We start from the raw sequence: 23,981 nt of genomic DNA, 5'->3' as shown, positions 1-23,981 counted from the left end.
TGTGTGTCTGGGTGTGTGTCTGGGTGTGTGTCTGGGTGTGTGTCTGGGTGTGTGTGTCTGGGTGTGTGTGTCTGGGTGTGTGTCTGTGTGTGTCTGGGTGTGTGTCTGGGTGTGTGTCTGGGTGTGTGTCTGGGTGTGTGTGTCTGGGTGTGTGTGTCTGGGTGTGTGTCTGGGTGTGTGTCTGGGTGTGTGTCTGGGTGTGTGTGTCTGGGTGTGTGTGTCTGGGTGTGTGTCTGTGTGTGTCTGGGTGTGTGTCTGGGTGTGTGTGTCTGGGTGTATCTGGGTGTGTGTGTCTGGGTGTGTGTGTCTGGGTGTGTGTATCTGGGTGTGTGTGTCTGGGTGTGTGTTTGTTAGAAATTGTAACTGATCAGTGAGCACGGTCCTGCTCATAACCGCAGCTAGTGCTGAGACATGTCTAACACCCACACACAGACCATCTGGTTGCAAACCTGGGTTCAAGTACAATTTGAAATCTTTCAAATAATTGTAGTATTTGCTTTAGCCTGCTTGGAGTGCCAGTCTAGTGAAGTTTGCACTGTTCTATTGATTCCAATTCAACAGAGAAGTTCAATCAAGCACAGCTAAAATATTTTGAAGTGATTTACAATAGTTTTTTAACCCGGGTCTGTCTGAATAAATAATAGAACTGTTACAATAGCCTTTAATTATATAAAAACATGGACTCGATCACTTCCAGGTTTTTTATTCAATGGTTCAGTCAATGCATAAAAAATAAACAGTCTTTTGATATACATTTAAAGTTTTTACATCAGGCTTGTAAGTATTTTCATGTCAGTCAACAGTGTTAAAAAAAGTCAAATATACTGAAACAAAAATATAAACGCAACAGGCAACACATTTCAACGATTTTACTAAGTAACATTTCATAGAAGGAAATCAGTCAATTTAAATAAATTCATTAGGCCCTAATCTATGGATTTCACATGACTGGGCAGGGGCACAGCCAATGGTGGGCCTGGGAGGGCATAGGCCCACCCACTTGGGATTCGAGTCCATTGAAAGCTACAGCACTAAAACCATGTGGAAAATAATCAACCAATCAAAGTTGATGTCTGCTCCGTTATTGTACTCCTTTGAAAGCCGTTCCCCTTGAAAACACACTTTGCTTTAATAACAGAGATTGCATCATATACAGTACATATGCTACCATCACAAAATATGTATCTAGCTTCAAGAAAAAGGTTTGGCAAACCACAAAATGCTTTTTTTTTTTTTTTCTTTCAGATCGCTAAATGAGGTCAGCAAGCTAAAAAAGCCAAAACAGTTAATATTTTGTTTTACTTCATACTCTAACGTCCTCATATTTTCCCACAATAGTTCAAACATCTTTCTAAGGGGTAGATAGTCTAAGAAATATCAACTTCAGTGGAAAAGTATACAATCTTTTTTTATTATATATATATAAATATATATATATATATATATATATATATATATATATATATATATAAGATATTGGTCTCTGTACACAATATTGAAAATGCCCAAGTGGTTTTGCATAATTATTTGTTTGGATCAATGTCTCTTTCTCTGGTTTTCATTCCTATAGGCCTGTAAAAAAAAAAAAAAAACACACACACACACACACACACAGATGAAAACACTAAATCAGACTCCTTAGATACCAAGATTCAGACGCAAGCAATTCAACAACCGCTAATAAGGAATAATAGCCTGAGCCATTACAATAAAACAGACTTTAATATTTGAACATGTCAAACATAAACATGAGGGGGAAAATGAGAATGGAGCCTGGTTGATTGGTTGAGTTTGGACCGAGAGAGCGGGGCATCCAGAGACCGATATTTCAAGCTATAAATTCTGGGAGATGAGTGATAGGGGAACCGTGACATCAGCACCCAGCATTGGGGTTTGGGTCGAGTGTCATGTTTACAGCATAAGGGTTTGGGTCGAGTGTCATGGTTACAGCATTGGATTGTTGGTGGTTTGTCATGGTTACCATTGCAGTGTTAGTTCATGGCATCTCAGATAGCCAAAGCGCCGGCCCGATCTCTCTCTCTCTCTCTGACTCTGGGAACTGTGGGCAGAACGTGTTGACAACCTAGAGCCATAATAAGGCAGAACTGCAGACAACCTCCTCTAACCAATCAGACACTTTCTGGGTCGCGTCCCAATTGGCACTTTATTCCCTATACGGCGCTGGTCAAAAGTAGTCCACTATACAGTGCCTTCAGGAAGTATTCATACCCCTTGACTTATTCCACAATTTGTGTTACAACCTGAATTTAAAATGGATTAAATATTTAAAAAATTCTCACCCATCTACACACAATACCCCATAATGACGAAGTGAAAACCTGTTTTTAGATTTTTTTATTCAAATGTATTGATCATTAAAATACATAAATATCTAATTTATACATGTTTTCACACCACTGAGGCAATACTTTGTAGAAGCACCTTTGGCTGTGAATAGAGCTTTGTGTCATCTTGGGTACGTCTATCAGCTTTGTGTCATCTGAATTTGGGGATTTTCTCTCATTCTTCCTTGCAGATTTTATCAGGTCTGCTAAGTTAGATGGGAAGCAGCTGTGAACAGCAATCTTCTAGTCTTTCCACATATTTTCAATGGGCTTCAGTGTGTTATACCATGTAAAGCTTTGACACTGTCTGCAGTGTTATACCATGTAAAGCCTTGACGCTGTCTGCAGTGTTAAACCCTGTATCAGATTTGCACATCTGGATTTGGGGATTCTCTCCCATTCTTCCTTGCAGATTTTCTCAAGATCTGTTAAATTAGATGGGGAGCGGGGGTGAACAGCAATCTTCAAGTCTTTCCACAGATGTTCAATAGGATTCACAGTGTTAAACCTCTTTAAACTCTGTAAAGCCTTGACACGATGTGTGGAAGGTGCCTGCATCTCTGTTTCCTCCAGTCTCTCTCCTTCCTTCCCTCTTTCTTTGACATTCTCTCTCTCTCTCCCTCACGCTTCTGGCTCCCTTTTCCCCATTTCTTCTCTCCTTCCTCTTCCACCCCTCTTTCTCCCCCTCTCCAAAATGACTGACGTCCCCCAACGGCATTACCAAGCCACTACGTCTTCCATCTAGCGGCTAATTGGTGGGTCAATAAAGGAAGGTGGAGGCTTCTGAGTCACCCATTGGTGGTTTCTGGGGCAAATGTACACTGCGGTGGTTGCCGGGGACTCTGAGTGAGGTCATTGGCGGACAGACATGTCAAATAAAGATGTCTCCCGTTTGTCTAATGGGGGTAAAGGAGTCTCAACCCAAAGTTGATCGGTATATATACTACTAATGAGAAACATACTGGCTAATATTATGGTGCTATTGGATGGCTTGTTGACCCATATAATAATATATGTAATCCATTGCTGCTGTTACCTGTTAATAACGCCATTGCAAGACTAGATTGTTTTGTTTTTGAGCGTAAATTCTGTTACACTTTAAAGGGTTAAGTAGAAAATATGTTATTGTTTTAAAAATGAATATATACCAGCTCTAGGCTGGTTGATTCTTATTGGATGGCTTTTTGATCCACATAATCATGTTAGCATAATATACATACAAATATAATCCACACAATATAATCCATACAATATAATCCATACAATATTATCTATGCAATATAATCCGAGCAATATATCATATCCACGACTACTACCTGGTAATGTATAAGGCCTTTGGTGGTCCGGAAGACCACGTTGGTGTGATTCTGAGCGGAAAAATATGTTCTGCTTTAAGAATAAAGTGTGAATGTGTTACAGTTTTCAAAATGTGTATATAGACAAGAAGATGAGTGAGATGTTGGTTGATTATGACTGTTTGATTATGACTGGTTGATTATGACTGGTTGATTGGGTCAGACTGGTACACTTGAAACATGCTTTTGACATTTTTACCTGAGAACACTGATCTTTTATTGGCATCCCGTACCCCACCTGTGAATGGATCAGAACAGACAATAACACATTAGTCTACAACGTAATTTATAATGTATGCATTTATCCTTTACGAAACCCGTGGAAAAGGTGAGAGATGGTCATTTAGACCCATCTCCACTGTGACAACATTGTGTAGTGAATTCAGGTGTATTCTAACTAAGACCAAATATAACCTCAAACAAGATACCTCTATTGGCAAGTGTATACACACAGTACACTAAACTCTTAATTCATGCAGTAGTTTTTCATAAATTAAACACTGTTTCCCATGCTTGTTCAATGAACCATAAACAATTAATGAACATGCACCTGTGGAGCGGTCGTTAAGACACTAACAGCTTACAGACGGTAGGCAATTAAGGTCACAGTTATGAAAACTTAGGACACTAAAGAGGCCTTTCTACTGACTCTGAAAAAACACCAAAAGAAAGATGCCCAGGGTCCCTGCTCATCTGCTTGAACGTGCCTTAGGCATGCTGCAAGGAGGCATGAGGACTGCAAATGTGGCCAGGGCAATAAATTGCGATGTCCGTACTGTGAGACGCCTAAGACAGCGCTACAGGGAGACAGGACAGACAGCTGATCGTCCTCGCAGTGGCAGACCATGTGTAACAACACCTACACATGATAGGTACATCTGAACATCACACCTGCGGGACAGGTACAAGATGGCAACAACAACTGCCCGAGTTACACCAGGAATGCACAATCCCTCCATCAGTGCTCAGACTGTCCGCAACAGGCTGAGAGAGGCTGGAATGAGGGCTTACAGGCCTGTTGTAAGGCAGGTCCTCACCAGACATCACCGGCAACAACATCGCCTATGGGCACAAATCCACAAACCCCCCGTCCTGTCGCTGGACCAGACAGGACTGGCAAAAAGTGCTCTTCACTGACGAGTCACGGTTTTGTCTCACCAGGGGTGATAGTTGGATTAGCTTTTATCGTCAAAGGAATGAGCGTTACACCGAGGCCTGTACTCTGGAGCGGGATCGATTTGGAGGTGGAGGGTCTGTCATGGTCTGGGGCGATGTGTCACAGCATCATCGGACTGAGCTTGTTGTCATTGCAGGCAATCTTAACGCTGTGCGTTACAGGGAAGACATCCTCCTCCCTCATGTGGTACCCTTCCTGCAGGCTCATCCTGACATGACCCTCCAGCATGACAATGCCACCAGCCATACTGCTCGTTCTGTGCGTGATTTCCTGCAAGACAGGAATGTCAGTGTTCTGCCATGGCCAGCAAAGAGCCTGAATCTCAATCCCATTGAACCCGTCTGGGACCTGTTGGATCGCAGGGTGAGGGCTAGGGCCATTCCCCACAAAAATATCCGGGAACTTGCAGGTGGAAGAGTGGGGTAACATCTCACAGCAAGAACCGGCAAATCTGGTGCAGTCCATCAGTAGGAGATGCACTGCAGTACTTCTTGTTATGTTCATACAAATATTTACACATGTTAAGTTTGTTAAAAATAAACGCAGTTGACAGTGAGAGGACATTTCTTTTTTTGCTGAGTTTAAATTCCCTCATTTCATCAGATACATTCTCTTGGCAAAACAAGCCTCATTCCCTCAGAGAGACCTGTCATGTACACTTATGTTTCTATTAGATTACGGCCATTTTGTGTGCGGAATGTTTGGTTCGACTTGGAATTCCAAATGGCACCATATTCAATATACACTACCATTCAAAAGTTTGGGGTCACTTATAAATGTCCTTGATTTTGAAAGAAAAGCACATTTTTTGTCCATTGAAATAACATCAAATGTATCAGAAATACAGTGTAGACATTGTTATTGTTGTAAATGACTATTGTATCTGGAAATTGAAGATTTTTTTATGGAATATCTACATAGGCGTACAGAGGCCCATTATCAGCAACCATCACTCCAGTGTTCCAATGGCACATTGTGTTAGCTAATCCAAGTTTATAATTTTAAAAGGTTAATTGATCATTAGAAAACCCTTTTGCAATTATGTTAGCACAGCTGAAAACTATTGTGTTGATTAAAAGAAGCAATAAAACTGGCTTTCTTTAGACTAGTTGAGTATCTGGAGCATCAGCATTTGTGGGTTCGATTACAGGCTCAAAATGGCCAGAAACAAAGAACTTTCTTCTGAAACTCGTCATTATATTCTTGTTCTGAGAAATGAAGGCTATTCCATGGGAGAAATTGCCATGAAACTAAAGGTCTCGTACAACGCTGTGTACTTTTCCCTTCACAGATCAGTACAAAATGGCTCTAACCAGAGTAGAAAGAGGAGTGGGAGGCCCCGGTGCACAACTGAGCAAGAGGACAAGTACATTAGTGTCTAGTTTGAGAAACAGACGACTCTCAAGTCCTCAACTGGCAGCTTCAAGACTTCTTTAGGCTAGGGTCTATTTTTCTCCACTTCCTGCCTGACTGACGTGCCCAAAGTAAACTGCGTGTTACTCAGGCCCAGAAGCCAGGATATGCATATAATTGGTACCATTGGATAGAAAACACGTTGAAGTTTGTAGAAATGTATGAGACTATAACACAATAGATATGGTAGGAGAAAATCCAAAGAAAAACCAACCCGATTGTTTGTTTTTTTGAGATCCCATGCTCTTACAATGGAAAGTATATGGGCATATCCAAATCCAGCTCCCAGATTGCAATTCCTATGGCTTCCACTAGATGTCAACAGTCTTTGTTCAAGGTTTCAAGCGTGTTCCTTCCAAAACGAGGAAGAATTATGAGTTTTAGTACTGGGACTCAAGAGTTAGAAATCAGTCTGTGCGCGTGCGACGTAGAGGACGTGCACCTGCTAATATCGTTTTCCTATTGAACAAACTTCTTTCCGTATGAAATATTATAGTTTAATTACATTTTAGGGTACCTGACGATTAAATAAAAATGTATTTTGACTTGTTTTAACAAAGTTTAGCAGTAGCTTTTGGGATTCCTTTCTCTGCACGTTGAACGAGTGGATTACTCAAATCAATGGCGCCAACTAAACAGACTTTTTGGAATATAACGAAGGATTTTATCTAACAAAACGACACTACATGTTGTAGCTGGGACCCTTTGGATTGCAAATCAAAGGAATATTTTCAAAAAGTAAGTGAATATTTAATTTATTATATATTAATATATTATTGCCTTATTACATAATATATTACTATATTATTACATATTAATATAATATTACATAGTCATATATTGGTAAATTACTATATTATTACATATTGATATATTATTAGAAATTAATATATGATTACATATGATTTTAATAGTATTATATTATTAATATATTACTATATTATTACATAATAATATGCTATTACATATTACCATATTATTAGATATTAATATAGTATTACCTTAATACAAAATATATTACTATATTATTACATATTCATATAGTATTACATATCACTATATTATTACATTTTTATTTTTTTATTTAATTTTTTTATTTTACCGTTATTTTACCAGGTAAGTTGACTGAGAACACGTTCTCATTTGCAGCAACGACCTGGGGAATAGTTACAGGGGAGAGGAGGGGGATGAATGAGCCAATTGTAAACTGGGGATTATTAGGTGACCATGATGGTTTCAGGGCCAGATTGGGAATTTAGCCAGGACACCGGGGTTAACACCCCTACTCTTTCGATAAGTGCCATGGGATCTTTAATGACCTCAGAGAGTCGCATATTACTATATTATTACATATTACTATGTTATCACGTTAATACAGTATTACATATTGCTATATGATTACATATTGATATTAATACATTTAAATATATTACATATTAATATAGTATTATATTATTACATATTAATATATTTTTTTACATATTAATATAGTATTAATATATTACTAAGTTATTACATATTACTATAGTATTATATTCAAATATTTTTGGGGGATATTCATATAGTATTACACACCTCAGAGAGTCACATATTACTATATTATTACATATTACTATGTTATCACGTTAATACAGTATTACATATTGCTATATGATTACATATTGATATTAATACATTTAAATATATTACATATTAATATAGTATTATATTATTACATATTAATATATTGTTTTACATATTAATATAGTATTAATATATTACTAAGTTATTACATATTACTATAGTATTATATTCAAATATTTTTGGGGGATATTCATATAGTATTACACATTAGTATAGTGTTACATATCATTATAACATTACATATTATTATATTATTATATGATTAGATATTAAAATATTATTACATTTGAATAGTAATACATATCATTAAATTAATACACTATTACATAGCATTATATTATTATATGATTAGATAAGAATGTATTCTTAGATATGAATATATAAATACATTAGTATATTATTATATATCATATTATTATATGAATAGATATGAATATATGATTCGATATTAATATATAATTACATTAGTACATACTTACATATCATTATAGGATTACATATTACTATATGATTAGATATTACTAGATTAATCTGGTTTATAGAGCTGAATATCAAGGGAGGTATGATCTAATGTTTAAAGATGGATTGTACGGCCCAAATGCACCCTATTCCCCACATATTGCACTACTGGCACCCTATTCCCCACATAGTGCACTACTGGCACCCTATTAGTCCATTACTGGCACCCTATTCCCCACATAGTCCACTACTGGCACCATATTAGTCCATTACTGGCACCCTATTCCCCACATAGTCCACTACTGGCACCCTATTCCCCACATAGTCCACTACTGGCACCCTATTCCCCACATAGTCCACTACTGGCACCCTATTCCTCACATAGTGCACTACTGGCACCCTATTCCCCACATAGTGCACTACTGGCACCCTATTAGTCCATTACTGGCACCCTATTCCCCACATAGTCCACTACTGGCACCCTATTAGTCCACTACTGGCACCCTATTCCCCACATAGTCCACTACTGGCACCCTATTCCCCACATAGTCCACTACTGGCACCCTATTCCTCACATAGTGCACTACTGGCACCCTATTAGTCCACTACTGGCACCCTATTCCTCCCATAGTGCACTACTGGCACCCTATTAGTCCACTACTGGCACCCTATTCCTCACATAGTGCACTACTGGCACCCTATTCCTCACATAGTCCACTACTGGCACCCTATTAGTCCCCTACTGGCACCCTATTCCCCACATAGTGCACTACTGGCACCCTATTAGTCCACTACTGGCACCCTATTCCCCACATAGTCCACTACTGGCACCCTATTAGTCCACTACTGGCACCCTATTCCCCACATAGTGCACTACTGGCACCCTATTCCTCACATAGTGCACTACTGGCACCCTATTCCTCACATAGTCCACTACTGGCACCCTATTAGTCCACTACTGGCACCCTATTCCCCACATAGTGCACTACTGGCACCCTATTAGTCCACTACTGGCACCCTATTCCCCACATAGTGCACTACTGGCACCCTATTCCCCACATAGTGCACTACTGGCACCCTATTCCCCACATACCTATGAGGCGTACACTAGAACAGAGGCTGTGTCCCATAGGGCCCTGGCCCATGAGTAGTACATTGTGTAGTAGTACAGGGAACAGAGTGTTATTTGGGACGCACATTGATCCAATAATGTCATGTTCAAAGGAGAGAGAGAGAGAGAGAGAGAGAGAGAGAGAGAGAGAAAGAAAGAGAGAGAGAGAGAGAGAGAGAGAGAGAGAAAGAAAGAGAGAGAGAGAGACATAAATAAAATGAAAGAAATAGAGAGAGAGAGAGAGAGAGAGAGAGAGAGAGAGAGAGAGAGAGAGAGACATAAATAAAATGAAAGAAAGAGAGAGAGAGAGAGAGAGAGGGAGAGAAAGAAAGAGAGAGAGAGAAAGAAAGAGAGAGAGAGAGAGAGAGAGAGAGAGAGAGAGAGAGAGAGAGAGAGAGAGAGAGAGAGAGAGAGACATAAATAAAATGAAAGAAAGAGAGAGAGAGAGAGAGGGAGAGAAAGAAAGAGAGAGAGAAAGAAAGAGAGAGAGAGAGAGAGAGACATAAATAAAATGAAAGAAAGAGAGAGAGAGAGAGAGAGAGAGAGAGAGAGAGAGAGAGAGAGAGAGAGAGAGAGAGAGAGGGAGAGAGACAGAGAGAGAAAGAGAGACAGAGAGAGAAAGAGAGACAGAGAGACAGAAAGAAAGAGAGACAAAGAGAGAAGTCATACTCAAGCCAAACTCCTATAACTATTTATGAGATTCCATGGAGTCATTCACGTCCATCGACTAATAAATCTCTCTGATGACACCTAGAAATGTAATTTTAGACAATATCAACAGCCTTATCCGCCCCTAAATTACCCTGTTGTATAGCCTAAACTCTAAAGTGTTTGTACTGAATTTAACAGGCTACATAAATCTCATCTTTAGGTCCATGGAAACGCATACTTTGTATAATAAATCACTCAGAATTGGAGTATTGACATTAATATTTTGAACTAAGGAAATGATGTGGTACACCCGATGCCATTAATAATGTAGTCAGTTATACTGTGGACACTATAATATCACACGTTTCATGAGAATAGCTTGGAGAAAGTGTTACACTTTGATTTCACCTGTAAGTCATTGTGGGACAGAGAAGACAACAAGAAAGAACCAGCCAATAGGATAAAGATGAAGAGAGGAAGGTAGAGAAATAGACAGAGACAAGAAGATAGAAAGAGAGGGAGAAGTACAGTGCATTCCAAAAGTATTCAGACCCCTTTGACTTTTTCCACATTCTGTTAGTTTACAGCCTTATTCTAAAATGGATTACTCCCCCCCTCATCAATAATCACAATTGATCATCAATCATCATAATACCTCATGATGACAAAGTGAAAACATTTTTTTTTTTTTTTTGTGCAAATGTATTAAGAATTAAAAACTGAAATATCACATTTAGATAAGTATTCAGACCCTTTAATCAGTATTTTGTTGAAGTACCTTTTGCAGCGATTACAGCATCGAGTCTTCTTGGGTATGATGCTATAAGCTTGGCACACCTGTATTTGGGGTGTTTCTCCCATTCTTCTCTTCAGATCATCTCTTTTGGCAGACTTCAAGCGGGCTCTCATGTGCCATTTACTGAGGAGAGTCTTCCGTCTGGCCACAGTTTATTTTTCATTTGATTTAACCTTTATGTAACTAGGCAAGTCAGTTAAGAACAAATTCTGATTTACAATGACGTCCTACCCCAGCCAAACCCGGATGACGCTGGGCCAATTGTGCGCCGCCTTATGGGACTCCCAATCACGGCCGATTGTGATAAAGCCTGGAATCGAACCAGGGTTTGCAGTGACGCCTCTAGCGCTGAGATGCAGTGCCTTAGACCTCTGTGCCACACGGGAGGGGCATTCTACTATAAAGGCCTGATTGGTGGAGTGCTGCAGAGATGGTTGTCCTTCTGGAAGGATCTCCCCTCTCCACAGAGGTTCACTGAAGCTCTGTCAGAGTGACCGTTGGGTTCTTGGTCACCTCCCTGACCAAGACCCTTCTCCCCCGATTGATCAGTTTGGCCGGGCGGCCAGCTCCAGGAAACATCTTAGTGTTTCCAATCTTCTTCCATTAAAGAATGATGGAGGCCACTTTGTTCTTGGGGACCTTCAATAGTGCAGACATGTTTTGGTACCCTTCCCCAGATCTGTGCCTCAACACAATCCTGTCTCAGAGCTCTATGGACAATTCCTTCAACCTCATGGCTTGGTTTCTGCTCTGACATGCACTGTCAACTGTTGGAACTTATATATATAGACAGGCGTGTGCCTTTCCAAATCATGTCCAATGACTTGAATTTACCACAATCAAGTTGTAGAAACATCTCAAGGATGATCAATGGAAACAGGATGCACCTGAGCTCAATTCTGAGTCTCATAGCAAAGGGTCTGAATACTTATATGAATAAGGTATTTCTGATCTGACACAATCACAACTTTCTACTGATAAAACTGTCAAATAAAGAGATATTAGATATAGTGCCTTCAGAAAGTATTCATACCCCTTGACTTGACTGGTTTACAGCCAGAATTCAAAATAGATTTTTTTTTAAATCTCTCCCATCTCCACACAATACTAGCATAACTTTATCTTGATAAAGTGAAAACCTGTTTGTAGATATTCACAGCCCTGTGTCAATACTTTGTAGAAGCACCTTTGGCAAGGATTACAGTTGTGAGTCATTCTGGGTAAGTCTCTCAGAACTTTCCACACCTGGATTGTGCCACATATTCTACAAGCTCTGTCAAATTGGTTGCTGATCTGAGCTCAATTTCGAGACTCATAGCAAAGAGTCTGAATACAAATAAGGTACTTCTGATTTAAATATTTTATACATTTGCAACAAAAAAAATCTAAAAACCTGTTTTCATTTGTCGTAATGGAGCATTGTGTGTAGATTGATTCGCTTTTTTAATTTATTTAATCCATTTTAATATAAGGCTGTAACGTAACAAAATGTGGTAAAAGTCAAAGGGTCTGAATACTTTCCCGAAGGCATCTGTATAAGGTAATTCAGGTAGGTGGCCAGCCACAGTCAAAGGGTCAAAGGGTAAGGCAGGTAGGTGGCCAGCCACAGTCAAAGGGTCAAAGGGTCAAAGGGTAAGGCAGGTAGGTGGCCAGCCACAGTCAAAGGGTCAAAGGGTCAAAGGGTAAGGCAGGTAGGTGGCCAGCCACAGTCACTCACACTTGTCCTGCTCAAGTGGTTCCAGGATGTCACTCTCTGTGTCAATGGGAATGTGCAATGGCTGTCTGATAGCCTGTAGCTGCTTGTAGAACTCATCCTAGAGAGGAGAGGACAGGAGACATTACAAGGTTAATTCCTGTCGTAGGTACACAACCGAGAAAGGAGAACGGGAGCAGGTTACAGCCATGTTAATGTTTAATTGAGGATTTAAAAAAAAAACTACGATCTACAAAATAATTGTATTCAATAAAGATAATCCACGGATGTACAGTATTTAGGTTGTCTATGGATGACGTCTGGCTCTAGGGGCATGTATGCTCCATACACAACTTGCTTGGAATTAAGGAGATACATATTTAAAGAGAATAATTGAATCATCATGATGGATGGCTCCATACTATAAGTAGTTTAATTTACAAACGTAGGTATACAACATGAACTGGGTGTCACGTTCTTGACCTGTTTTTCCTTTTTCTTGTATTTATTTAGTTGGTCAGGGCGTAAGTTGGGGTGGGCTGTCTATGTGTGATTTTCTATGTTGGGGTTTTGTGTTTGGCCTGGTATGATTCTCAATCAGAGGCAGCTGTCAATCGTTGTCCCTGATTGAGATTTTGTAGACAGAAGGTACTAAGGTACACAAGGTTTTGGTAGACAGAAGGTACTAAGGTACACAAGGTTTTGGTAGACAGAAGGTACTCAGGTACTCATCAGTAGGTTTTAGTAGACAGAAGGTACTCAGGTACACAATAGTAGGTTTTGGTAGACAGAAGGTACTCAGGTACACAATAGTAGGTTTTAGTAGACAGAAGGTACTCAGGTACACAATAGTAGGTTTTAGTAGACAGAAGGTACTCAGGTACACAACAGTAGGTTTTGGTAGACAGAAGGTACTCAGGTACACATCAGTAGGTTTTAGTAGACAGAAGGTACTCAGGTACACAACAGTAGGTTTTGGTAGACAGAAGGTACTCAGGTACACAATAGTAGGTTTTGGTAGACAGAAGGTACTCAGGTACACAATAGTAGGTTTTAGTAGACAGAAGGTACTCAGGTACACAACAGTAGGTTTTGGTAGACAGAAGGTACTCAGGTACACAAGGTTTTGGTAGACAGAAGGTACTCAGGTACTCATCAGTAGGTTTTGGGAGACAGAAGGTACTCGGGTACACAAGGTTTTGGTAGACAGAAGGTACTCAGGTACTCATCAGTAGGTTTTGGTAGACAGAAGGTACTCAGGTACACACCAGTAGGTTTTAGTAGACAGAAGGTACTCAGGTACACAACAGTAGGTTTTGGTAGACAGAAGGTACTCAACAGTAGGTTTTGGTAGACAGAAGGTACACAACGGTAGGTTTTAGTAGACAGAAGGTACTAAGGTACACTACAGTAGGTTCTGGTAGACAGAAGGTACTCAGGTACACTACAGTAGGTTTTGGTAGACAGAAGGTACTCAGGTACACAATAGTAGGTTTTGGTAGACAGAAGGTACACTACAGTAGGTTTTGGTAGACAGAAGGTACTCAGGTACACGACAGTAGGTTTTAGTAGACAGAAGGTACTCAGGTACACAATAGTAGGTTTTGGTAGACAGAAGGTACTCAGGTACACATCAGTAGGTTTTGGTAGACAGAAGGTACTCAGGTACACATCAGTAGGTTTTGGTAAACAGAAGGTACTCAGGTACACATCAGTAGGTTTTGGTAGACAGAAGGTACTCAGGTACACTACAGTAGGTGTTGGTAGACAGAAGGTACTCAGGTACACATCAGTAGGTTTTGGTAGACAGAAGGTACACTACAGTAGGTTTTGGTAGACAGAAGGTACTCAGGTACACGACAGTAGGTTTTAGTAGACAGAAGGTACTCAGGTACACAACGTTTTGGTAGACAGAAGGTACTCAGGTACACAAGGTTTTGGTAGATAGAAGGTGCTCTTTGGTAAAAGGGGTAAATTGGTCATCAAAAAGGAAAGAGGACCAAGGCACTCTTCATATAATGAATTTAAAGTCCTTTATTTGTATGGCACGTTCAATAGAAACAAAGTTTTAAAACTCTGACATGTTTCAGCTGCATGGCCTTCGTCAGGGGGGAGCACAGCTAACTACCCAGCTGCCCTAGGGCCATACAAATAAAGGCATTTTAATTCATTATATGAAGAGTGCTTTGGTCCTCCTTTGTTTTTGATGATTTCTAAAAGTCTTGGCCGTTGAAAAAACAGTGAATGTCTCTCTCTCTCTGTCTCTCTCTGTCTCTCTCTGTCTCTCTCTCTCTATCTCTCTCTCTCTCTCTCTCTCTGTGTTTCTCGCTCTAGCTTTTAAAGGCTCTAAAGACTACTAATGGTATTACAAGGAAAGGTACACTGGCCCGTGGAGAAGGAACAGCCTGTCACATGGAGAAAACCCTCAGTGAACTCAACTAAAGACGCTGAGCGTTGGCTAACACCAATGTCAGTCCCATTAGTTCTACAGCTGTTTTTATTTTCTTTAAAAACCAAGTATACCTCAGAGTACAGTCCTCTGGGCCAAACTGTAATAAATATATTGTGTTCCCTTCTAAAGGTTTCTGTGTTCTGGTTTTTCACTGATAAAAGGTGATGAAGTTTTCCCAGCCAACCAGCCAGTCAGCCAGTACAGTCAGCCAGTATAGTCAGCCAGTATAGTCAGCCAGTACAGTCAGCCAGTACAGTCAGCCAGTACAGTCAGACAGTATAGTCAGCCAGTACAGTCAGCCAGTCAGCCTGCCAACCTGCCAACTAGTACAGCCAGCCAGTATAGCCAGCCAGTACAGTCAGCCAGTACAGTCAGCCATCCAGCCAGCCAGTACAGTCAGCCAGTACAGTCAGCCAGTCAGCCAGTACAGTCAGCCAGTCAGCCAGTACAGTCAGCCAGTCAGTCAGCCATCCAGCCAGCCAGTACAGTCAGCCAGTCAGCCAGTACAGTCAGCCATCCAGCCAGTCAGCCAGTACAGTCAGTCAACCAGCCAGTCAGCCAGTCAGCCAACCAGCTAGTATAGTCAGCTAGGCAGCCAGTCAGCTAGTATAGTCAGCTAGCCAGCCAGTCAGACAACCAGCTAGTATAGTCAGCTAGCCAGCCAGTCAGACAGCAGTCAGCTAGTCAGCCAACCAGCCAGTACAGTCAGCTAGTCAGCCAGTCAGCCTGCCAACCAACCAACCAGTACAGTCAGCCAGTCAGCCTGCCAACCAGTACAGTCAGCCTGCCAACCAACCAACCAACCAGTACAGTCAGCCTGCCAACCAACCAACCAGTACAGTCAGCCTGCCAACCAACCAACCAACCAACCAACCAACCAACCAGTACAGTCAGCCAGTCAGCCAACCAGCCAGTACAGTCAGCTAGTCAGCCAGTCAGCCTGCCAACCAACCAACCAGTACAGTCAGCCTGCCAACCAACCAACCAGTACAGTCAGCCTGCCAACCAACCAACCAACCAGTACAGTCAGCCAGTCAGCCAACCAGCCAGTACAGTCAGCCAGTCAGCCTGCCAACCAACCAACCAGTAGAGTCAGCCAGTCAACCTGCCAACCAACCAACCAGTACAGTCAGCCGACCAGCCAGTGCAGTCAGCCAGTCAGTCAGCCAGTACAGTCAGCCAACCAACCAACCAACCAGTCAGTCAGTCAGCCAGTACAGTCAGCTAGTCAGCCAGCCAGCCAGTCAGACAGCACAGTCAGCCAGTCAGCCTGCCAGTCAGCCAGTACAGTCAGCCAGTACAGTCAGTCAGTATAGTCAGTCAGTACAGCCAGCCAGCCTGTCAGTCAGCCAGTCAGCCAACCAGCCAGTGCAGTCAGCCAGTACAGCCAGTACAGTCAGCCAGTACAGTCAGCCAGCTAGCCAGTCAGCCAGTACAGTCAGCCAGTACAGTCAGCCAGTCAGTCAGTACAGCCAGCCAGTCAGTCAGCCAGTACAGTCAGCCAGCCAGTGCGCCAGTCAGTCAGCCAGTCAGCCAGTCAGTAAGCCAGCCAGTCAGCCAACCAGCCAGTGTAGTCAGCCAGTTCAGTCAGCCAGACAGCCAGTCAGTCAGTCAGCCAGTCCAGTCAGCCAGCCAGTCAGTCATTCAGTCAGCCAGTACAGTCAGCCAGCCAGTCAGCCAGCCAGCCAGTCAGCCAGTACAGTCAGCCAGTACAGGCAGCCAGTCAGCCAGTACAGCCAGCCAGTACAGCCAGTAAAGTCAGACAGCCAGTCAGCCAGTACAGTCAGCCAGTCAGTCAGCCAGTCAATAAGCCAACCAGCCAGTGTAGTCAGCCAGTACAGCCAGCCAGTCAGCCAGCCAGTCAGTCAGTCAGTCAGTCAGCCAGTACAGTCAGCCAGCAAGCCAGTCAGTCAGTCAGCCAGCCAGTCAGTCAGTCAGTCAGTCAGCCAGCCAGCCAGTCTCTATGTAGGGTGCACCCTATTCCCTATATACTGTATTGCACTACTTTTGTGGTCTATGGGCCCTGGTCAACAGTAGTGCACTATGTGGGGGAGTAGGGTGCCATTTGGGACACAAGGCTGTGTTTCAAGGAAGGAGAGTTACATCAGGAAGAGGAAGGAGAGGTATATCAGGAAGAGGAAGGAGAGGTACATCAGGAAGAGGAAGGAGAGGTACATCAGGAAGAGGAAGGAGAGGTACATCAGGAAGAGGAAGGAGAGGTACATCAGGAAGAGGAAAGAGAGTTAAATCAGGAAGAGGAAGGAGAGGTACATCAGGAAGAGGAAGGAGAGGTACATCAGGAAGAGGAAGGAGAGGTACATCAGGAAGAGGAAGGAGAGGTACATCAGGAAGAGGAAGGAGAGGTACATCAGGAAGAGGAAGGAGAGGTACATCAGGAAGAGGAAGGAGAGGTACATCAGGAAGAGGAAGGAGAGTTAAATCAGGAAGAGGAAGGAGAGGTACATCAGGAAGAGGAAGGAGAGGTACATCAGGAAGAGGAAGGAGAGTTACATCAGGAAGAGGAAGGAGAGTTCTTTCAGGAAGAGGAAGGAGAGGTACATCAGGAAGTGGAAGGAGAGTTACATCAGGAAGAGGAAGGAGAGATACATCAGGAAGATGAAGGAGAGGTACATCAGGAAGATGAAGGAGAGGTACATCAGGAAGAGGAAGGAGAGTTACATCAGGAAGAGGAAGGAGAGTTACATCAGGAAGAGGAAGGAGAGTTACATCAGAAAGAGGAAGGAGAGTTACATCAGGAAGAGGAAGGAGAGTTACATCAGGAAGAGGAAGGAGAGGTACATCAGGAAGAAGAAGTAGCGGTACATCAGGAAGAGGAAGGAGAATTACATCAGGAAGAGGAAGGAGAGTTACATCAGGAAGAGGAAGGAGAGGTACATCAGGAAGAGGAAGGAGAGGTACATCAGGAAGAGGAAGGAGAATTACATCAGGAAGAGGAAGGAGAGGTACATCAGGAAGAGGAAGGAGAGTTACATCAGGAAGAGGAAGGAGAGTTACATCAGGAAGAGGAAGGAGAGGTACATCAGGAAGAGGAAGTAGAGGTACATCAGGAAGAGGAAGGAGAATTACATAATGAAGAGGAAGGAGAGTTACATCAGGAAGAGGAAGGAGAGTTACATCAGGAAGATGAAGGAGCGGTACATCAGGAAGAGGAAGGAGAGGTACATCAGGAAGAGGAAGGAGAGTTACATCAGGAAGAGGAAGGAGAGTTACATCAGGAAGATGAAGGAGAGGTACATCAGGAAGAGGAAGGAGAGGTACATCAGGAAGAGGAAGGAGAGTTACATCAGGAAGAGGAAGGAGAGGTACATCAGAAAGAGGAAGGAGAGGTACATCAGGAAGAGGAAGGAGAGGTACATCAGGAAGAGGAAGGAGAGGTACATCAGAAAGAGGAAGGAGAGGTACATCAGGAAGAAGAAGGAGAGTTACATCAGGAAGAGGAAGGAGAGGTACATCAGGAAGAGGAAGGAGAGGTACATCAGAAAGAGGAAGGAGAGGTACATCAGGAAGAGGAAGGAGAGGTACATCAGAAAGAGGAAGGAGAGGTACATCAGGAAGAGGAAGGAGAGGTACATCAGGAAGAGGAAGTAGAGGTACATCAGAAAGAGGAAGGAGAGTTACATCAGAAAGAGAGTTACATCAGGAAGAGGAAGGAGAATTACATCAGGAAGAGGAAGGAGAGGTACATCAGGAAGAGGAAGGAGAGTTACATCAGGAAGAGGAAGGAGAGTTACATCAGGAAGAGGAAGGAGAGGTACATCAGGAAGAGGAAGTAGAGGTACATCAGGAAGAGGAAGGAGAATTACATCAGGAAGAGGAAGGAGAGTTACATCAGGAAGAGGAAGGAGAGTTACATCAGGAAGATGAAGGAGAGGTACATCAGGAAGAGGAAGGAGAGGTACATCAGGAAGAGGAAGGAGAGTTACATCAGGAAGAGGAAGGAGAGTTACATCAGGAAGATGAAGGAGAGGTACATCAGGAAGAGGAAGGAGAGGTACATCAGGAAGAGGAAGGAGAGTTACATCAGGAAGAGGAAGGAGAGGTACATCAGAAAGAGGAAGGAGAGGTACATCAGGAAGAGGAAGGAGAGGTACATCAGGAAGAGGAAGGAGAGGTACATCAGAAAGAGGAAGGAGAGGTACATCAGGAAGAAGAAGGAGAGTTACATCAGGAAGAGGAAGGAGAGGTACATCAGGAAGAGGAAGGAGAGGTACATCAGAAAGAGGAAGGAGAGGTACATCAGGAAGAGGAAGGAGAGGTACATCAGGAAGAGGAAGGAGAGTTACATCAGAAAGAGAGTTACATCAGGAAGAGGAAGGAGAATTACATCAGGAAGAGGAAGGAGAGGTACATCAGGAAGAGGAAGGAGAGTTACATCAGGAAGAGGAAGGAGAGTTACATCAGGAAGAGGAAGGAGAGGTACATCAGGAAGAGGAAGTAGAGGTACATCAGGAAGAGGAAGGAGAATTACATCATGAAGAGGAAGGAGAGTTACATCAGGAAGAGGAAGGAGAGTTACATCAGGAAGAGGAAGGAGAGTTACATCAGGAAGAGGAAGGAGAGGTACATCAGGAAGAGGAAGTAGAGGTACATCAGGAAGAGGAAGGAGAATTACATAATGAAGAGGAAGGAGAGTTACATCAGGAAGAGGAAGGAGAGTTACATCAGGAAGATGAAGGAGCGGTACATCAGGAAGAGGAAGGAGAGGTACATCAGGAAGAGGAAGGAGAGTTACATCAGGAAGAGGAAGGAGAGTTACATCAGGAAGATGAAGGAGAGGTACATCAGGAAGAGGAAGGAGAGGTACATCAGGAAGAGGAAGGAGAGTTACATCAGGAAGAGGAAGGAGAGGTACATCAGAAAGAGGAAGGAGAGGTACATCAGGAAGAGGAAGGAGAGGTACATCAGGAAGAGGAAGGAGAGGTACATCAGAAAGAGGAAGGAGAGGTACATCAGGAAGAAGAAGGAGAGTTACATCAGGAAGAGGAAGGAGAGGTACATCAGGAAGAGGAAGGAGAGGTACATCAGAAAGAGGAAGGAGAGGTACATCAGGAAGAGGAAGGAGAGGTACATCAGAAAGAGGAAGGAGAGGTACATCAGGAAGAGGAAGGAGAGGTACATCAGGAAGAGGAAGTAGAGGTACATCAGAAAGAGGAAGGAGAGTTACATCAGAAAGAGAGTTACATCAGGAAGAGGAAGGAGAATTACATCAGGAAGAGGAAGGAGAGGTACATCAGGAAGAGGAAGGAGAGTTACATCAGGAAGAGGAAGGAGAGTTACATCAGGAAGAGGAAGGAGAGGTACATCAGGAAGAGGAAGTAGAGGTACATCAGGAAGAGGAAGGAGAATTACATCATGAAGAGGAAGGAGAGTTACATCAGGAAGAGGAAGGAGAGTTACATCAGGAAGATGAAGGAGAGGTACATCAGGAAGAGGAAGGAGAGGTACATCAGGAAGAGGAAGGAGAGTTACATCAGGAAGAGGAAGGAGAGTTACATCAGGAAGATGAAGGAGAGGTACATCAGGAAGAGGAAGGAGAGGTACATCAGGAAGAGGAAGGAGAGTTACATCAGGAAGAGGAAGGAGAGGTACATCAGAAAGAGGAAGGAGAGGTACATCAGGAAGAGGAAGGAGAGGTACATCAGGAAGAGGAAGGAGAGGTACATCAGAAAGAGGAAGGAGAGGTACATCAGGAAGAAGAAGGAGAGTTACATCAGGAAGAGGAAGGAGAGGTACATCAGGAAGAGGAAGGAGAGGTACATCAGAAAGAGGAAGGAGAGGTACATCAGGAAGAGGAAGGAGAGGTACATCAGGAAGAGGAAGTAGAGGTACATCAGAAAGAGGAAGGAGAGTTACATCAGAAAGAGAGTTACATCAGGAAGAAGAAGGAGAGTTACATCAGGAAGAGGAAGGAGAGGTAACTCAGGAAAAGGAAGGAGAGGTACATCAGGAAGAGGAAGGAGAGGTACATCAGGAAGAGGAAGGAGAGTTACATCAGGAAGAGGAAGGAGAGGTAACTCAGGAAAAGGAAGGAGAGGTACATCAGGAAGAGGAAGGAGAGTAACATCAGGAAGAGGAAGGAGAGGTACATCAGGAAGAGGAAGGAGAGTTACATCAGGAAGAGGAAGGAGATGTAAATCAGGAAGAGGAAGGAGAGTTACATCAGGAAGAAGAAGGAGAGTTACATCAGGAAGAGGAAGGAGAGTTACATCAGGAAGAGGAAGGAGAGGTACATCAGGAAGAGGAAGGAGAGTTACATCAGGAAGAGGAAGGAGAGTTACATCAGGAAGAGGAAGGAGAGGTACATCAGGAAGAGGAAGGAGAGGTACATCAGGAAGAGGAAGGAGAGTTACATCAGGAAGAGGAAGGAGAGGTACATCAGGAAGAGGAAGGAGAGGTACATCAGGAAGAGGAAGGAGAGTTAAATCAGGAAGAGGAAGGAGAGGTACATCAGGAAGAGGAAGGAGAGGTACACCAGGAAGAGGAAGGAGAGGTACATCAGGAAGAGGAAGGAGAGGTACATCAGGAAGAGGAAGGAGAGGTACATCAGGAAGAGGAAGGAGAGGTACATCAGGAAGAGGAAGGAGAGGTACATCAGGAAGAGGAAGGAGAGTTAAATCAGGAAGAGGAAGGAGAGGTACATCAGGAAGAGGAAGGAGAGGTACATCAGGAAGAGGAAGGAGAGTTACATCAGGAAGAGGAAGGAGAGTTCTTTCAGGAAGAGGAAGGAGAGGTACATCAGGAAGTGGAAGGAGAGTTACATCAGGAAGAGGAAGGAGAGATACATCAGGAAGAGGAAGGAGAGGTACATCAGGAAGATGAAGGAGAGGTACATCAGGAAGAGGAAGGAGAGTTACATCAGGAAGAGGAAGGAGAGTTACATCAGGAAGAGGAAGGAGAGTTACATCAGAAAGAGGAAGGAGAGTTACATCAGGAAGAGGAAGGAGAGTTACATCAGGAAGAGGAAGGAAAGGTACATCAGGAAGAAGAAGTAGAGGTACATCAGGAAGAGGAAGGAGAATTACATCAGGAAGAGGAAGGAGAGTTACATCAGGAAGAGGAAGGAGAGGTACATCAGGAAGAGGAAGGAGAGGTACATCAGGAAGAGGAAGGAGAATTACATCAGGAAGAGGAAGGAGAGGTACATCAGGAAGAGGAAGGAGAGTTACATCAGGAAGAGGAAGGAGAGTTACATCAGGAAGAGGAAGGAGAGGTACATCAGGAAGAGGAAGTAGAGGTACATCAGGAAGAGGAAGGAGAATTACATCATGAAGAGGAAGGAGAGTTACATCAGGAAGAGGAAGGAGAGTTACATCAGGAAGATGAAGGAGAGGTACATCAGGAAGAGGAAGGAGAGTTACATCAGGAAGAGGAAGGAGAGTTACATCAGGAAGATGAAGGAGAGGTACATCAGGAAGAGGAAGGAGAGGTACATCAGGAAGAGGAAGGAGAGTTACATCAGGAAGAGGAAGGAGAGATACATCAGAAAGAGGAAGGAGAGGTACATCAGGAAGAGGAAGGAGAGGTACATCAGGAAGATGAAGGAGAGGTACATCAGAAAGAGGAAGGAGAGGTACATCAGGAAGAAGAAGGAGAGTTACATCAGGAAGAGGAACGAGAGGTACATCAGGAAGAGGAAGGAGAGGTACATCAGAAAGAGGAAGGAGAGGTACATCAGGAAGAGGAAGGAGAGGTACATCAGGAAGAGGAAGTAGAGGTACATCAGAAAGAGGAAGGAGAGTTACATCAGAAAGAGAGTTACATCAGGAAGAGGAAGGAGAGGTAAATCAGGAAGAGGAAGGAGAGGTACATCAGGAAGAGGAAGGAGAGGTACATCAGGAAGAGGAAGGAGAGTTACATCAGGAAGAGGAAGGAGAGGTAAATCAGGAAGAGGAAGGAGAGGTAACTCAGGAAAAGGAAGGAGAGGTACATCAGGAAGAGGAAGGAGAGTAACATCAGGAAGAGGAAGGAGAGGTACATCAGGAAGAGGAAGGAGAGTTACATCAGGAAGAGGAAGGAGGTACATCAGGAAGAGGAATGAGAGTTACATCAGGAAGATGAAGGAGAGTTACATCAGGAAGAGGAAGGAGAGGTACATCAGGAAGAGGAAGGAGAGTTACATCAGGAAGAGGAAGGAGAGTTACATCAGGAAGAGGAAGGAGAGGTACATCAGGAAGAGGAAGGAGAGGTACATCAGGAAGAGGAAGGAGAGTTACATCAGGAAGAGGAAGGAGAGTTACATCAGGAAGAGGAAGGAGAGTTACATCAGGAAGAGGAAGGAGAGGTACATCAGGAAGAGGAAGGAGAGGTACATCAGGAAGAGGAAGGAGAGTTACATCAGGAAGAGGAAGGAGAGTTACATCAGGAAGAGGAAGGAGAGGTACATCAGGGAGAGGAAGGAGAGTTACATCAGGAAGAGGAAGGAGAGGTACATCAGGAAGAGGAAGGAGAGGTACATCAGGAATAGGAAGGAGAGTTACATCAGGAAGAGGAAGGAGAGGTACATCAGGAAGAGGAAGGAGAGTTACATCAGGAAGAGGAAGGAGAGTTACATCAGGAAGAGGAAGTAGAGTTACATCAGGAAGAGGAAGGAGAGGTACATCAGGAAGAGGAAGGAGAGGTACATCAGGAAGAGGAAGGAGAGTTACATCAGGAAGAGGAAGGAGAGGTACATCAGGAAGAGGAAGGAGAGGTACATCAGGAAGAGGAAGGAGGGTTACATCAGGAAGAGGAAGGAGAGGTAAATCGGGAAGAGGAAGGAGAGTTACATCAGGAAGAGGAAGGAGAGTTACATCAGGAAGAGGAAGGAGAGGGACATCAGGAAGAGGAAGGAGAGTTACATCAGGAAGAGGAAGGAGAGGTACATCAGGAAGAGGAAGGAGAGGTAC

The 23,981-nt window shown here is 43.1% G+C and overlaps 1 protein-coding gene across 6 annotated transcripts in view; it reads right to left on the bottom strand.

Moving 5' to 3' along the window:
* Window positions 1-687: 687 nt before the first annotated feature.
* The window catches only part of LOC129823224 (uncharacterized protein C8orf34 homolog), a 148,506-nt gene continuing 125,212 nt past the window's right edge, over window positions 688-23,981 (bottom strand). For 4 of the 6 annotated variants that reach the window (XM_055882106.1, XM_055882102.1, XM_055882105.1 and 1 more), the window contains exons 13-15: window positions 12,648-12,744; window positions 3,900-3,938; window positions 688-1,572 (exon numbers count right to left, since the gene is read on the bottom strand). In XM_055882106.1, the coding sequence (XP_055738081.1) occupies window positions 1,565-1,572; window positions 3,900-3,938; window positions 12,648-12,744 (144 nt within the window). In that variant the 3' untranslated portion in view covers window positions 688-1,564. The other 2 variants (XM_055882107.1, XM_055882101.1) reach the window with 2 other exon arrangements.

The sequence above is a fragment of the Salvelinus fontinalis genome, chromosome 25 (assembly GCF_029448725.1).
Source record: "Salvelinus fontinalis isolate EN_2023a chromosome 25, ASM2944872v1, whole genome shotgun sequence".
NCBI classification, from domain to species: domain Eukaryota; kingdom Metazoa; phylum Chordata; class Actinopteri; order Salmoniformes; family Salmonidae; genus Salvelinus; species Salvelinus fontinalis.
This window is presented reverse-complemented; position numbering and strand designations above follow the sequence as displayed.